General features: G+C 41.6%; 1 protein-coding gene across 5 annotated transcripts in view; it reads left to right on the forward strand.

Moving 5' to 3' along the window:
- The window catches only part of LOC135915574 (uncharacterized), a 75,958-nt gene that overhangs the window by 9,917 nt on the left and 52,124 nt on the right, over positions 1–13,917 (forward strand). For 3 of the 5 annotated variants that reach the window (XR_010568659.2, XR_010568660.2, XM_065448691.2), the window contains exon 2: positions 3,054–3,350. The exons of the other annotated variants lie outside the window; for them this stretch is intronic. Coding sequence is in view for 1 of the 3 variants with exons in the window: in XM_065448691.2 (XP_065304763.1) it covers positions 3,054–3,350 (297 nt within the window). In the remaining 2 variants the exon portion in view is untranslated. The remainder of the gene's footprint in view (positions 1–3,053; positions 3,351–13,917) is intronic. 5 annotated transcript variants of the gene reach the window in all.

Here is a 13,917-nt window from a genome sequence, read left to right on the forward strand (position 1 = left end):
ATATTTATGGGTTGGTCATATTCCGCACTTTTCTCTATCAACTGATTGATAGTGTGAATATGGTCTATTGTTGAGTAGCCTTTATAGAATCCTGCCTGGTCATTTGCTTGACAGAAGTCTAAGGTGTTCCTGATTCTATTTGCGATTACCTTAGTAAATAGTTTGTAGGCAATTGACAGTAAGCTAATCGGTCTATAATTTTTCAAGTCTTTGGCGTCCCCTTTCTTATGAATTCGGATTATGTTAGCGTTCTTCCAAGATTCCGGTACACTCGAGGTCATGAGGCATTGCGTGTACGGGGTGGCCTGTTTCTCTAGAACAATCTGCCCACCATCCTTCAACAAATCTGCTGTTACCTGATCCTCCCCACCTGCCTTCCCCCTTTGCATAGCTCCCAAGGCTTTCATTACTTCTTCTGGCATTACGTGTGGGATTTCGAATTCCTCTAGACTATTCCCTCTTCCATTATTGTCATGGGTGCTACTGGTACTGTATAAATCTCTATAGAACTCCTCAGCCACTTGAACTATCTCATCCATATTAGTAATGATATTTGTCTCTTAACGCATACATCTGATTCTTGCCAATTTCTAGTTTCTTCATTGTTTTTAGGCTTCCTCCGTTTCTGAGAGCAGGTTCAATTCTATCCATATTATACTTCCTTATGTCAGCTGTCTTACGCTTATTGATTAACTTCGAACGTTCTGCCAGTTCTATTCTAGCTGTAGGGTTAGAGGCTTTCATACATTGGCGTTTCTTGATCAGATCCTTCGTCTCCTGCGATAGCTTACTGATATCCTGTCTAACAGAGTTACCACCGGCTTCTATTGCACACTTCTTAATGATGCCCACAAGGTTGTCGTTCATTGCTTCAACACTAAGGTCCTCGTCCCGAGTTAAAGCCGAGTACCTGTTCTGTAGCTTGATCTGGAATTCCTCTATTTTCCCTCTTACCGCTAACTGATTGATCGGCTTCTTATGTACCAGTTTCTTCCGTTCCCTCCTCATATCTAGGCTAATTCGAGTTCCTACGATCCTATGGTCACTGCAGCGCACCTTGCTGAGCACGTCCACATATTGTATGATGCCAGGGTTAGTGCAGAGTTTGAAGTCTATTTCATTTCTAGTCTCGCCGTTCCGGCTCCTCCACGTCCACTTTCGGCTATCTCGCTTCCGGAAGAAGGTATTCATTATCCGCATATTATTCTGTTCCGCAAACTCTACTAATAACTCTCCCCTGCTATTCCTAGTGCCTATGCTGTATTCCCCCACTGCCTTGTCTACAGCCTGCTTCTTGCCTACCTTGGCATTGAAGTTGCCCATCAGTATAGTGTATTCAGTTTTCACTGTACCCATCGCCGATTCCGCGTCTTCATAGAAGCTTTCGACTTCCCGGTTATCATGACTGGATGTAGAGGCGTAGACCTGTACAACCTTCATTTTGTACATCTTAAGTTTCACAGCGAGACCTGCCACCCTCTCGTTAATATCATAGAATTCCTGTATGTTACCAGCTATATTCTTATTAATCAGGAATCCGACTCCTAGTTCTCGTCTCTCCGCTAAGCCCCAGCAGCACAGGACGTACCCGTTTTTTAGCACTGTATATGCTTCTTTTGGCCTCCTAACTTCACTGAGCCCTAGTACATACCATTTACAGCCCTCTAATAGTTTACCGGGTGCGCTGTCATTCAGTATGTGGGTAATAGATTCTTACTTGTTGAGAGGCTCGTACGAACAGGTTTATCGTTAATGTGTCGTGTGCTGCACCAGACATGAACAATTAGTGAGCGATTCATTCAGGGCACAATTCTCTTTGTTGTTATCGATTTCTTTATATTTAATAGTCTTCTGCAAGACGTTTAATGTTGGTGTTATAGCTAACAATAATGTCAATAATGTAAATCAGAAATAGTGCTTGTCTTAGAAGCAATACCTGGGAGGACTCCTGAGGTGACTGTAATTGTAGCTGATGGAATGTCCTCAAGAAATACAAGTTGTGAGCGATGTCACAGTAATTGATCCATTTCTGAATACAGCTTTGAGTTTTACTAGTTTTGAATGGAAGAACAAATTAAAGTTGAGCAAGATCACATCTAACTGACTGCACTTTTTCATGGCTGAAGCTAGATTGCCTCTAATAATAGAGTGACAGTTGATAATCTGCTACAGAAGCCGTGCTGTCTTTATTTATTCGTTCCTAGTATCTGCATTTGCCCCTAGGCCATTATTGCTGAATGGTACCATAGAAATACAATACAAGTATACAAATACACAAATAAGATTTTGCATGAAAGACAGAATTACGAATAATGTGTTATACCAAGCACAAATTTCAGTGAACAGGCAATACAACAAGAACAGTAGGCAAGTCCCCACTTTTAATGACGGAGTACAAAATATGCATAAATGAGGAAGTGTTTACAAAATATACTTGCACACTGCAAAATATACGTAAACGAGATAGAGTAATAGCTACATCACATTCTCAAGAAAGAATATTATAAAAAGGTTGAATAAAGAAGTAAGGCATGTTGTTGGGCTAGTAAGTTCATAGATTCAGCAAAATTTTAAACTGCGCAAGGAAGACAGGAGGGGGGGGTCTGGGGGGGGGTAGGGATGGTGGGGAGTTCTTGAGCTTAGTGCACTCTGCAAGGATGTGTGCTAGAGTGCCTTTTGATCATCTGCAAAGAGGGCAGGAAGTGTCATGCTCTGTTGGGAACATCTTGTGCAAGAGCACGGGATGCGCTAGCGACCCGCTTGTGTGCGTCGAACGATTGTTTGCTGCATTCGGCTGAGTTGCGGATGCGGACGGGGAAGCCTACATCTGCCGCTTCTGTACATTTGCGTGATATCTTTGTAACCGGCCGCGAGCGCAAAAGAAAAAGACTCAAATATACGACCCCAACCCAACCGTGCTTTCCGCCTGGCCACAGCGAGCAACTTTCTGCGCGGGGGACTCGCTACTTGTACTTAAGCAGCCTCCGTCTTGGGACCACTTGGGGCATGCCACCGCACCGAGCATGGTCACGACACCGACTTTGTTTGCGCAGGCGCTGCTGCTATCATCAATCACCTCGGCTGCCTTTCTCGGTGGAACCTGCCCTTCCTCATCTTTTGCTCGCAACTGGAATGACATCGCCTGCCAACATCCCCTGCCTTCGGACGAAGAAACCATCTCAGCCTCAAGCCCGCCACTTCTAACCCCAATCGTGCTTTCCGCCTGGCCACAGCGAGCAACTTACTGCGTGGGAGACTCGCTACTTGTACTTCAGCAGTCTCCGTCTTGGGACCACTTGGGGCACGCCACCGCACCGAGCATGGTCATGACGACGACTTTGTTTGCGCAGGTTAGTTACCTACCTTGTGCAAGATGTGGACATTCTAGTGACCGAATGTTTATTTCGGTGTCGTGCCCTGCCTCTCTGACACATTTGATGCCACTCTGAAAGTTTTGTGCTACTTGCTATGTTCATTATGTGTGAATGCTCACCTCACTTTCCTTTTACTAGCCCTTTCTGGGGACATTGAACTTAACCCTGGTCCTGTTAATGGCATTCCCACTCTGGTATCCCTTAAATCTATTGCTAGCACTCTATCCTGTTTAGAAACCTCTCAGAACACCGTTCTGTCTGAGCTCGCTCTTATTCGTGCTACACAGGCCACTATTGAAAACCAGGTCAGCTGTCTATCCACCGTGTCGAGGCCCTTGAGAAAATTGTAGACGTTTATAAATCAAGTCACTTAATACCTGCATCCAGTGATAATCCTGAAATACTTAAACTCACTTCACCAATAAACAACCTCGTACAGAAATGCGATGACTCTGAAAACCGCCTTCGCCGGCACAACCTACTTTTTTTCGGTGTTGAGGATGCGCATGATGAAACTTGGGAGCAATCAGAGTCTCGCGTTATTTCACTGTGTGCAGATAAACTTCTAATTTCCATCACCAAAAATGACATAGAATGCGCACATACGCTTGGCCATTTCCAGGCCGGTAAACACTGACCAATTATAGTGAAACTTGCGCGGTACAAAGATAAGTGTAGCATTCTGTCTGCCGGCCCAAAGCTTAAAGGTACGCCAATTTCTATCCGGGAAGATTTTTCATAGCGCGACCGGCTTGCAAGGAAAAAGTTGTACGCCTATGCGAAACAAAGCAACGCCTCCACTTACAAGATACGCTTCGATAAACTTCAGATGAATGATAGGCAGTTTTTTTTATGACGTGCAATCGGACTCGGTTTTACAAGTTAAAACCTAGCCATCACTTCAGGCTTACCCAGCACTCTCCTTTCCCTCCCAGCTGCTACTAAACCCTCTTGACACATCACGCAATCGCATACTATGTGTTGTACTGGCTAATGTTCGCAGTTACATGTCAAAAAAAAAGATACCATTGAAGCCCTTCTCGACGACAATAATACAGACATGGCCATTTTCACTAAGTCTTGGTTAACCCCTGACATAGATAGCACTGAGCTACTGCATGCAGATTCCCCCTACACTGTTTACAGAGGCGATAGGAGGGAACGAAGGGGTGGTGGCGTTCTTGTCTTCATGAAAAACAGCATTCCTTGTCACCAGCTACTGAACCATTGTACTCACGAAATTCTTTGTGTGCACATATCCATGCCTACATGCTCAGGCATACTCATATCTTGTTATCGCCCACCCGATTGTGATCCTTCCTTTATCGACGAACTTAACACTGTCATTTTAGATGCAACCTCTCAATTCCCCTGTGCTAACTATATTATTTGTGGTGATTTTAACTTTCCGGATATAAACTGGGACAATGTAACAGCATCATCCCGGCAGTCAAAAGATTTCCTTGATTTAGCCCTAAACTTCAACCTTGCACAAACAGTAAACTTACCTACACATGGCCCAAACACCCTTGACTTGGTCCTCACTTCTCAACCCGAATACATTCAGTCGATAGCATGTGTCAATTGGCTGAGCGATCACAGTATTGTCCTTTTCAATTTGAATATCCCAGTTCCAGTCAAACAGTGTTCAATAAAACTAATACGGGACTACAAAAAAGCTGACTTTTCCAATATTAGCAGTGAACTGAATATTTTTCTGTATACCTCAAGGAAACTGCCTTCAGTAGGTCTGTTGATGAAAACTGGCTGTTGTACAAGCAAAAGCTACTCAGCTTAATCAATAATCACATACCCCTTGTTTGCATTCATGGTGTCATGGGAAAGCTTTGGTACACAAACCAACTGAAAAAACTAGCACAAAAGAAAAAGCGACTTTTCAGAGTGGCAGAAAATTGTGGTTCTGCCCCAAAATGGAACAAGTATTTCACCTGCCTGCACGAGTACAACAGCCTTCTGAAGCTTTCTAAGAAAAAATTTTATCACCAGGATCTTCTCAATATCATCCGTGTAAAACCGCAAAAATTTTGGAAAATACTCGCACCAAGTAGAAATCAGTTGCATAACATTACCATAACTAATCCTAATCGGTCCCATGTTCCAGTTGAGGAGTTCTGATGTCTTCAATTCATACTTCTCTTCCGTCTTCACTTGTGAATCTTCTACCAACATTCCTGTTTTACTACCAAGATTTTGCGGCACTGAAATGCCTCCCATTGATGTAACTGCTGAAGGTATCGCAAGCCTGATCAATAAACTTAAAATATCTAGCTCCCCCGGACCTGACAACATACCGGTGAAGATACTAAAAGCCACTAACGTCATTTCTAGCCAGATATTACAAATAATTTTTACCCTGTCTATAAGCGAGGGTACTATGCCCAAAGACTGGAAACTAAGCAAAGTAACTCCCGTTTTTAAATCTGGCAAGCGCTCCGACCCATCCAATTATCGCCCTATCTCACTTACACGTATTGCCTGTAAACTTTTAGAACTTATCATATATTCCCAAATAGCGTCCCACCTTGACAGAAATTCTTTTTTCTTTAGCAAACATGGCTTTCATCGGGGCTTATCATGCGAAACACAACTTTTTGAATTCACCACAGATCTCCACCTAAACTTAGATTCTTCATTTCAGACTGACGTAATTTACTTATATTTTTCAAAGGCTTTCGATCGTGTCCCTCATCACCGACTAGTGTCCAAGCTTTCATGCCTTCACCTCGACCCACTAATTCTATCATGGATCATTTGCTTCCTGATAGACTGCCACCAGTTCACCTGTGCTGGCGGTTGCTGTTCAGATACTACCAAAGTAATATTGGGTGTACCACGGGGATCCGTCCACGGCCCACTCCTTTTTCTAATATACATTAATGACCTCCCAACAGACATATCATCTACAATACGTCTCTTCGCCGATGACTGCGTTATTTACCGTCGTGTCACTACTAACACTGACCAACCCATTCTGCAAGATGACCTAAATTCTATTGACAAGTGGTGCTAACGCTGGATGATGGAAATAAATGTCTCCAAATGCAAGTTAATGCATGTATCACGTAAATGCTCTATATCCAAATTTCTATACTCTTCGGGCTCTGCGAATTTATCTGAGGTCGACAGTTACCGCTACTTTGGCGTTATCATCACTAACAAACTAAATTGGTCGAACCACATTCTACAAATAACAGCCGATGCCTCAAGATCCCTTAACTATATTAAAAGATCCCTATCCTTGTCCCTTCCGTCAATTCGTAAACTGGCATATGAAATTTTCATCCGTACCAAATTAGAATATGCGTCTACAATTTGGAATCCACATCAAAAGTACTTGATTGACACTTTAGAAGCTACGCAAAATCGTGCCTCCCGTTTTATCTTATCGAATTATGACAACACTATCAGCATTACTAACTTGAAGTTATCTATTGTTCTGCCCCTTTTAGCATCAAGACATATAATTTTGCAACTCTGCTTATTCCATAAATTGTACTATAACATTCCTGACCTTCGTTCTTCACTTTTATTTCCACCCGTGCGCTCATCACATCGTCTATTAAATTCTTTATGTATCCAACGTCTTCACGGTTCTACAAACGCTTTCAACAAATCCTTCCTTCCCGTTGCAATAGAACAATGGAACTCGCTCCCGGAATCCATTGTTGTAGAGTGAAACCCTTCGAAATTTCTAGAGTTACTAACCACCCATATTTGCAACTAATTATGCAAAAACCTGCTCTTTTTAGTGTCTTTTCAGCCGTTGCCTTTTTTTGCTTTGTACATGACCATTCCTTTGATGTTTGTATTATTGTTCTGCCCTCCCCCCCCCCTTATGTAATGCCCCACTTGGGGCTGGGGCCCTTAAGGGAAAAATAAATGATGAGGAATATGATGATGACTGGATAAATGCCAATGACGTTAGTGTTCTTGACTTCCTAAAAAAATCTTTCTCCGAATTCCTTCGATATTTCCACGATGGAAGCATGCCAACTGATAACCTATGGGTGCTTTTCAGGGCCAATGTTGAGCACTGTCTCGCAAAATTCATTCCTAAGAAAACAAAGACTGTACGCAAAACGAACCCATGGATATCAAGAGAGATTATGCATTTAAAATGCAGAATTGCAAGGCTCGGAAGACTTGGAAACAAAAGAACTTCTTTCTTCAACTGTACAAGAAAAATTAGCGAACTTTCTCATGCATTGAAGATTGCAGTGAGAACGGCTAAACAAAAGTACTTAGATGAAACTTTAAATAACTTTATTAAAAAATCCCCTTATAAATTTTGGCACTGTCTCAAATCTGGGGCTCTGAAGAAGAGCAACTTAATGCCAACAGAAGCCTTAACCAAGGCTACCCAATTTAATCAATTTTTCCAATCAGTTTTCACAGTTGACAATAACGCTATCCCAGACAAGTCATGAGAAGCCAACAAACACTGACACCAAGGACAACATAGGGGAAATTACTTGTGCTTAATAAATGAACTAAAGAAATGATAAATTAATGTAAATTAAAGTGGATGGAAGAACAACTTGCCATAGGTGGGAGCCGAACGCACAACCTTCGCATTTCGCGTGCGATGCTCTATCAATTGAGCTACCGCGGCGCTGTTTCCCCGTCCACTTTCTTGGGTATTTATGTGTCCTAGTAGAACCTTGGGAGTGTTAGCGAGCGCCACCACTCGCATACCTTGGCAGTGGACGTGGAACGTTCTTTTTGCCGCAGGCGTCACGAGAATGTGATCTTCGCGAAATGCGAAGGTTGTGGGTTCGGTTCCCACCTGCGGCAAGTTGTTTTTTCATCCACTTTAATTTCCATTAATTTATCATTTATTTCATTTATTAAGCACAAGTAATTTTCCCTATATGGTCCTTGGTGTAAGTGTTTGTTGGCTTTTCATGATATGACTAATAAAAATCGGGACCCTCGGTTAAACCTCTCTCTTCTCGTGTATCCCAGACAAGGTCGCACTGACAAGTGACATAGGTGAGGTACCATATGAGCTAAATATAAAGGAAGCGGGAATTCTTTATTACTTAATCTTGATATAAAAACATCCAGCAGCCCAGATAACATTCCAAATATTTTTCTCAGGAGGTTCGTTGAATGGGTTTCGAAATACTTTTTGCTAATTTTTACAAAATTGTTGCAAACTACTGAAGTTCCTCAAGAATGGAAAATTGCTAAAATTATTCCTATACATAAATCAGGTGATGCTACAAATCCCTCAAACTTCCGTCTTATTTCACTCACTTGTACAGCAGGGAAAATTTTTGAGCATTTAATATTAAAACACATCGTAACTGTTGTTGAAAGTCATTCTCTAATTAACCCTAACCGACATGGATTTAGGAGTGGTTTCTCTACAACAACTCAATTAATAGAAACTATTCATGACCTACCATTAACAATCGATAAGCGAGGACAGGTAGACATAAGTTTTCTAGGCCTATCAAAAGCCTTTGATCGGGTATCGCATCCAAAACTAATCCATAAGCTGCAAGGAATTCTGGGACACGGTATTCTTACAAAGTGATTAAAAGCATACCTACTTGTCACGACGTCAACAATTTGTTCATTTCGAAGCGCAATCCTCAGACTATATTGAAGTTTTATCCGGTGTGGCTCAGGGCACAGTTTTAGCTCCCATTCTCTTCCTTCTTTTTATCAACGACACAGCAAATAGAATTGATGCAATGGTACACATGTTCGCAGATGACTGCATTATTTCTAAAGCAACATAGACCAAGGATGATCAGGTTGTTTTGAATGACACACTTAAAAAGATAGTGAAATGGTGTCAGGACTGGCAGATGACGCTAAATGCAGAAATAACGGTCTGCATGACAGTCACGAGAAAGAAAGCCCCACTAACCTTTCCATACCAAATTCAGCAAAGAAAACTTCAAAGGGTTGAAGAATACAAGCATTTAGGTATCATTATTTTTTCCATTCTAAAATGGAACAAACGTGTCATATGTGGCAACAAAATCACTTTCAGCGCTTTTTTCCCTCAAACGGTCCATCCCTCATATACGCTTCACCAATACCAAACTACTAGCGTACACATCACTCATTCGCTGTGTTATAGAATACGGCGCCACATGCTGGTTCCCATACACTAAATGTGCCATAGCGAAGTTAGAGAGCGTACAAAGAAAAGCAGCCAGATTCATTTATAATAAATACTGTCGTCACGATTCCCCAACTGAACTTCTACGCTTAGTCGGACTCCCAACAAGCTATCATGCTAGATATCTCAGACTAAAATTCGTATTCATTCTCCAGAGCAATGCTCTAAAAATAGACAAAAACAAGTTTTTAGTACACTGTAACACTAGAATTTCAATAACAAAGCACAATAAACAATTATCTGAGTATAGATTTCACAATGACACCTTCTGGTATTCATACTTCCCACAAGCTATCAGAGAATGGAATCTGTTACGACAAGAGGTTGTCGATCGTACGACCCTCAATTCTTTTTTGTCTAAGCTGTCTGACCATATCTTTGTTGCTACGTGATGAAATGTGGTTTTACATTGTGTTCTATTGTCACCAAGAATGTGCATTGTCTATGTCGCTGTACATGTGTATGAATAAGCTTGTTTTTAAACCAAAGCCAAGGCCTCTTGTAAACAATTATTGTTGAACCCTGTGTGAATTATGTATTTTTCCTTTTAAGAATGTACCCTTTCTTGCCAATGCCTTCGTTAAGACTAGCAGTATGTACCAAATAAATAAATAAATGTCAGAACTTGTAAAATGCACTGATTGTACACCTTCCTTTTCAATTATAAAGGCAAGTTTCCAGTCAGGAGCTTGTAGTGAACACAAAAATGCCGCGGATAAGCCGAGGTGCTGCCAGCGCGGAACAGAGCCGACCGCAGTCGACCGTAGCCAGCCGGCCGCCGAGAGAGGGCCGGCGCACAAAGAATAAATATCAGTTGGCACCGAGACTCCAAGCCCCATGCCTCGTCTCTGCTTTCCTCGCGCGTGCCAATAAGATGACAATGCCTGCCATATACGATCTAACCCATTGTTATTATTCTATGAATTTCCTTCTCATGATCAGGGTTTCCTGTGATTAGTTTACCTAGGTAAACATACTCCTTCACAGACTCTAGAGGCTGACTGGTGATCCTGAACTCTTGTTCCCTTGCCCAGCTATTCATCATTATCTTTGTCTTCTGCATATTATGTCTCGTGCATATTCTGCACGAGACATAAACATGCACACGCTTTAACAGAATATTCATGCCATAATGACACATTCATGTACTCTTATTTCCCCCTCGTGATAAGAAAATGGAATTGCCTCGATCCTTCGGTCATTTCTGCAGACTCATTATCTCAGTTCACATCACGGTTAGAATCCATATCAAGCAATCAGTAACGCATTTTTATTCACATAACATGCTTTGCAACTATTGTAAGCCATGCTGATTATCGTTAAGGTGTTTACTATTATTTTTGTTCCCGATTGCTGTCCTTTTCATGATGTATTCTCTGTATTGCTGCGCATGTCTCCTAGAAATGTGATATCTATATTTGTTGCTTTTTTGCCTATTCTTACCTTGTTCCTTTACCTTCCTTGTTTGGTTTATTGACACACAATTTGTATGTGCACGGTATTACCATGTATTTCATTTTTGTTTGTCCACCTGCTATGGTACCTGATGGGACTGGCAGTATTGAAAATAAATAAATTAATTAATTAATCTTCAATCCCACTTTTACACTCTCTCTGTTAGCCCTCAATCATTTGTTGTAACTTGTCTGCAGTGTTGCTTAATAGAACAATGTCATTGGCAAACTGAAGGTTGCTGAGGTATTCGCCATCGATCCTTACTCCTAAGCCTTCCCAGTTTAATAGCTTGAATACTTCTTCCAAGCCCGTAGTGAATAGCTATGGAAAGATTGTGTCTCCCTGTTTGACCCCTTTCTTGATACGTATCTTCCTACTTGTGTAAAATTAAGGTAGCTGTGGAGTATCTGTAGATATTTTCCAAGGTATGTATATAAGCGGTCTGGGTACTCCTTGGTTATGTAAGGCCTCTATGACTGCTGGTATCTGCTGAATCAAATGCCTTTTCGTAATCTATGAAAGCCATATAGAGAGGCTTATTGTACTTTGCAGATTTCTCGATTAACTGATTAATGACAGGGATGTGATCCATTGTAGATTATTTCTTCCTGAAGCCAGCCTGTTCCCTTGGTTGAGTAAAGTCCAATGTTGCCCTTATTCTGTTGGACATTATTTTGGCGAATATTTTATATAATACTGGGAGTAAGCCAATGGGCCTATAATTTTTTTATTCTTTAACGTCTCCCTTTTTATTGATTAGTATAGTGCTTGCATTCTTCCAGTTTTTTGGGACCTTTGCAGTCGATAGACACATCATATGAAGAACCACCAGTTTTCCAAGCATTATGTCTCCTCCACCTTTGATTAAATTGACCGTTCTTCCATCTTCTGCTGCAGCTCTTCCTCGTTTCTTGTTTTATAAATACCTTCTGACCACATCACTAGTTATAGAAGGAGTTTCTGTATCCTGTTTACTGTTTCTTATGGAGGTATCTTGACTCCTTTGGGTACTGTTCAGGTCATTGTAGAATTCTTCTGCTGCTTTCACTGTATCTTCAGGCTGCGTCCATTCTTTACGGCCTCTTCAGTCTTTCTCACATTATAGTTTAGAATATCACTTATTTTTGCCTTGTTGATCAGTTTTGACAATTCCGCAAATTCTGTCTTATCTCTTGAGTAGACACTTTCATTCTTTGTTGTTCCTTTGTTGGGTCCTTTGTTACTTGGGAGAGCTTGCCTACTGGTTGGCTTGGTGCCTTGCCTTGAATTGCTTCAATTGCCACTTCAATTGCTACCTGATGAAGCCAGTCTAGTTAAGGTTTCATTCCTTACCTCTATGTCATCTTCATCTCTGTTCTAAGGTTGCATATTTGTTTGCAAGCACGAGCCTGAATTTCTTTTACCTTTACTGCCTCTAGGTTGGCCTGTTTCTTCCTGACCAATTTTACTCTTTCCTCTTTTCAAATTTAGATGAATCCTCGCTCTTACTAACCTATGATCACTGCGCCTTACCCTACCTATTACTAGTTCTACATCCTGCACTATGCTAAGATCGGCAGAAAGTATGAAATCAATTTTATTTCTTGTTTCACCATTAGCACATTTCCAGGTCCAATTCCTGTTGCTACGCTTCTTGAAAAAAGGTGTTCATTATTCATAGCTTATTCCTTTCTGCGAAATCTACCTGCATCTCTCTATCATTCCTAGAATCGATGCCGTAGTCGCCAATTACTGGTTCACCTACCTGCTTTTTACCCACTTTTGCATTGAAGTCACCCATTACTACAGTACACTGAGTTTGCAATTTTCTCATCACTAATTCAACATTTTCATAAAACTGATCTACTTCTTCATCATCGTGACTAGATGTAGGAGCATAGGCTTGTAGTACCTCTTATTCTATACCTCTTATTCGATTACGACTACTTCTACCCTTTCATTAATGCTGTAGAATACGTCAATGTTGCCTGCTGTGTCCTTATGGATTAGGAATCCCACCACATATTACTTCTTATCTGGGAGATCTCTATAGCAGAGGACGTGGCCGTTATTCCACAATGTGTAAGCCTCACCAGTTCCTCTAATCTTACTAAAGCCGATGATATCCCAAACATTGTCTGACAGTTCCTCAAAGAGCTGCTAAGCTAGCCTCACTCTACAGAGTTCGGCTGTTAAAGGTTGACAGGGTCAGTTTCCATTGGCGGCCTGTCCAGAACCAGAGATTCTTAGCACCCTCTGCTGCATTACAGGTCTGACCGCCGCCTTGGTCAGGTGCTCCGCAGCTGCTGGTGACTGAGGACGATGGGTTAATTGTAGGAATCTACATTAACCCAATTAACCAATTTTAATCTTTCTCTCTTCAAATTGAGGTGAATCCTAGCTCTCACTAACTTATGATCGTACATGTATGCAAATACGTATATGTACACATAATTTTCACTCCTGAACGAATCAAAAGACTTTGCCACTGGGTTCTCTGCGACAGAGCCCACACGGCTAGTCGCATCTAAAATAATAACGTGCACGATGCGCTCGCTTTGATCACAAAAATGGGGGCATCTCAGTAGGCTCATATCGGCAGTGTGCTTCGGAAGTTCTGCAGCCCATTTCGTAAATCTTTCATGCGTAAATACTGTGATTTATCCGCGATACATGTGTTTTGCTGATCGCGATGGGTAACTCAATATAGAATGATTTCTACATGGTTCTACCCTTGTAGTTCTGGAATCTCACGTACGCAGGCAGCCGTGAACTTGGCTAGGCAAACTATACAGGCATTCCAACGAACTCAGAGAGTGTTGAAAATGAGGAGGGATCAAAATAATGGTAGAAGTGGTCGCTTTGCTCACCCGAAAGGCGACGAAAGTGGACGGGAAGATGGTGCCGTGGTAGCTCAATTGGTAGAGCATCGCACACGTAATGCGAAGA

This window comes from Dermacentor albipictus, chromosome 9, assembly GCF_038994185.2.
Source record: "Dermacentor albipictus isolate Rhodes 1998 colony chromosome 9, USDA_Dalb.pri_finalv2, whole genome shotgun sequence".
In the NCBI taxonomy this organism is placed as follows: Eukaryota; Metazoa; Arthropoda; class Arachnida; order Ixodida; family Ixodidae; genus Dermacentor; species Dermacentor albipictus.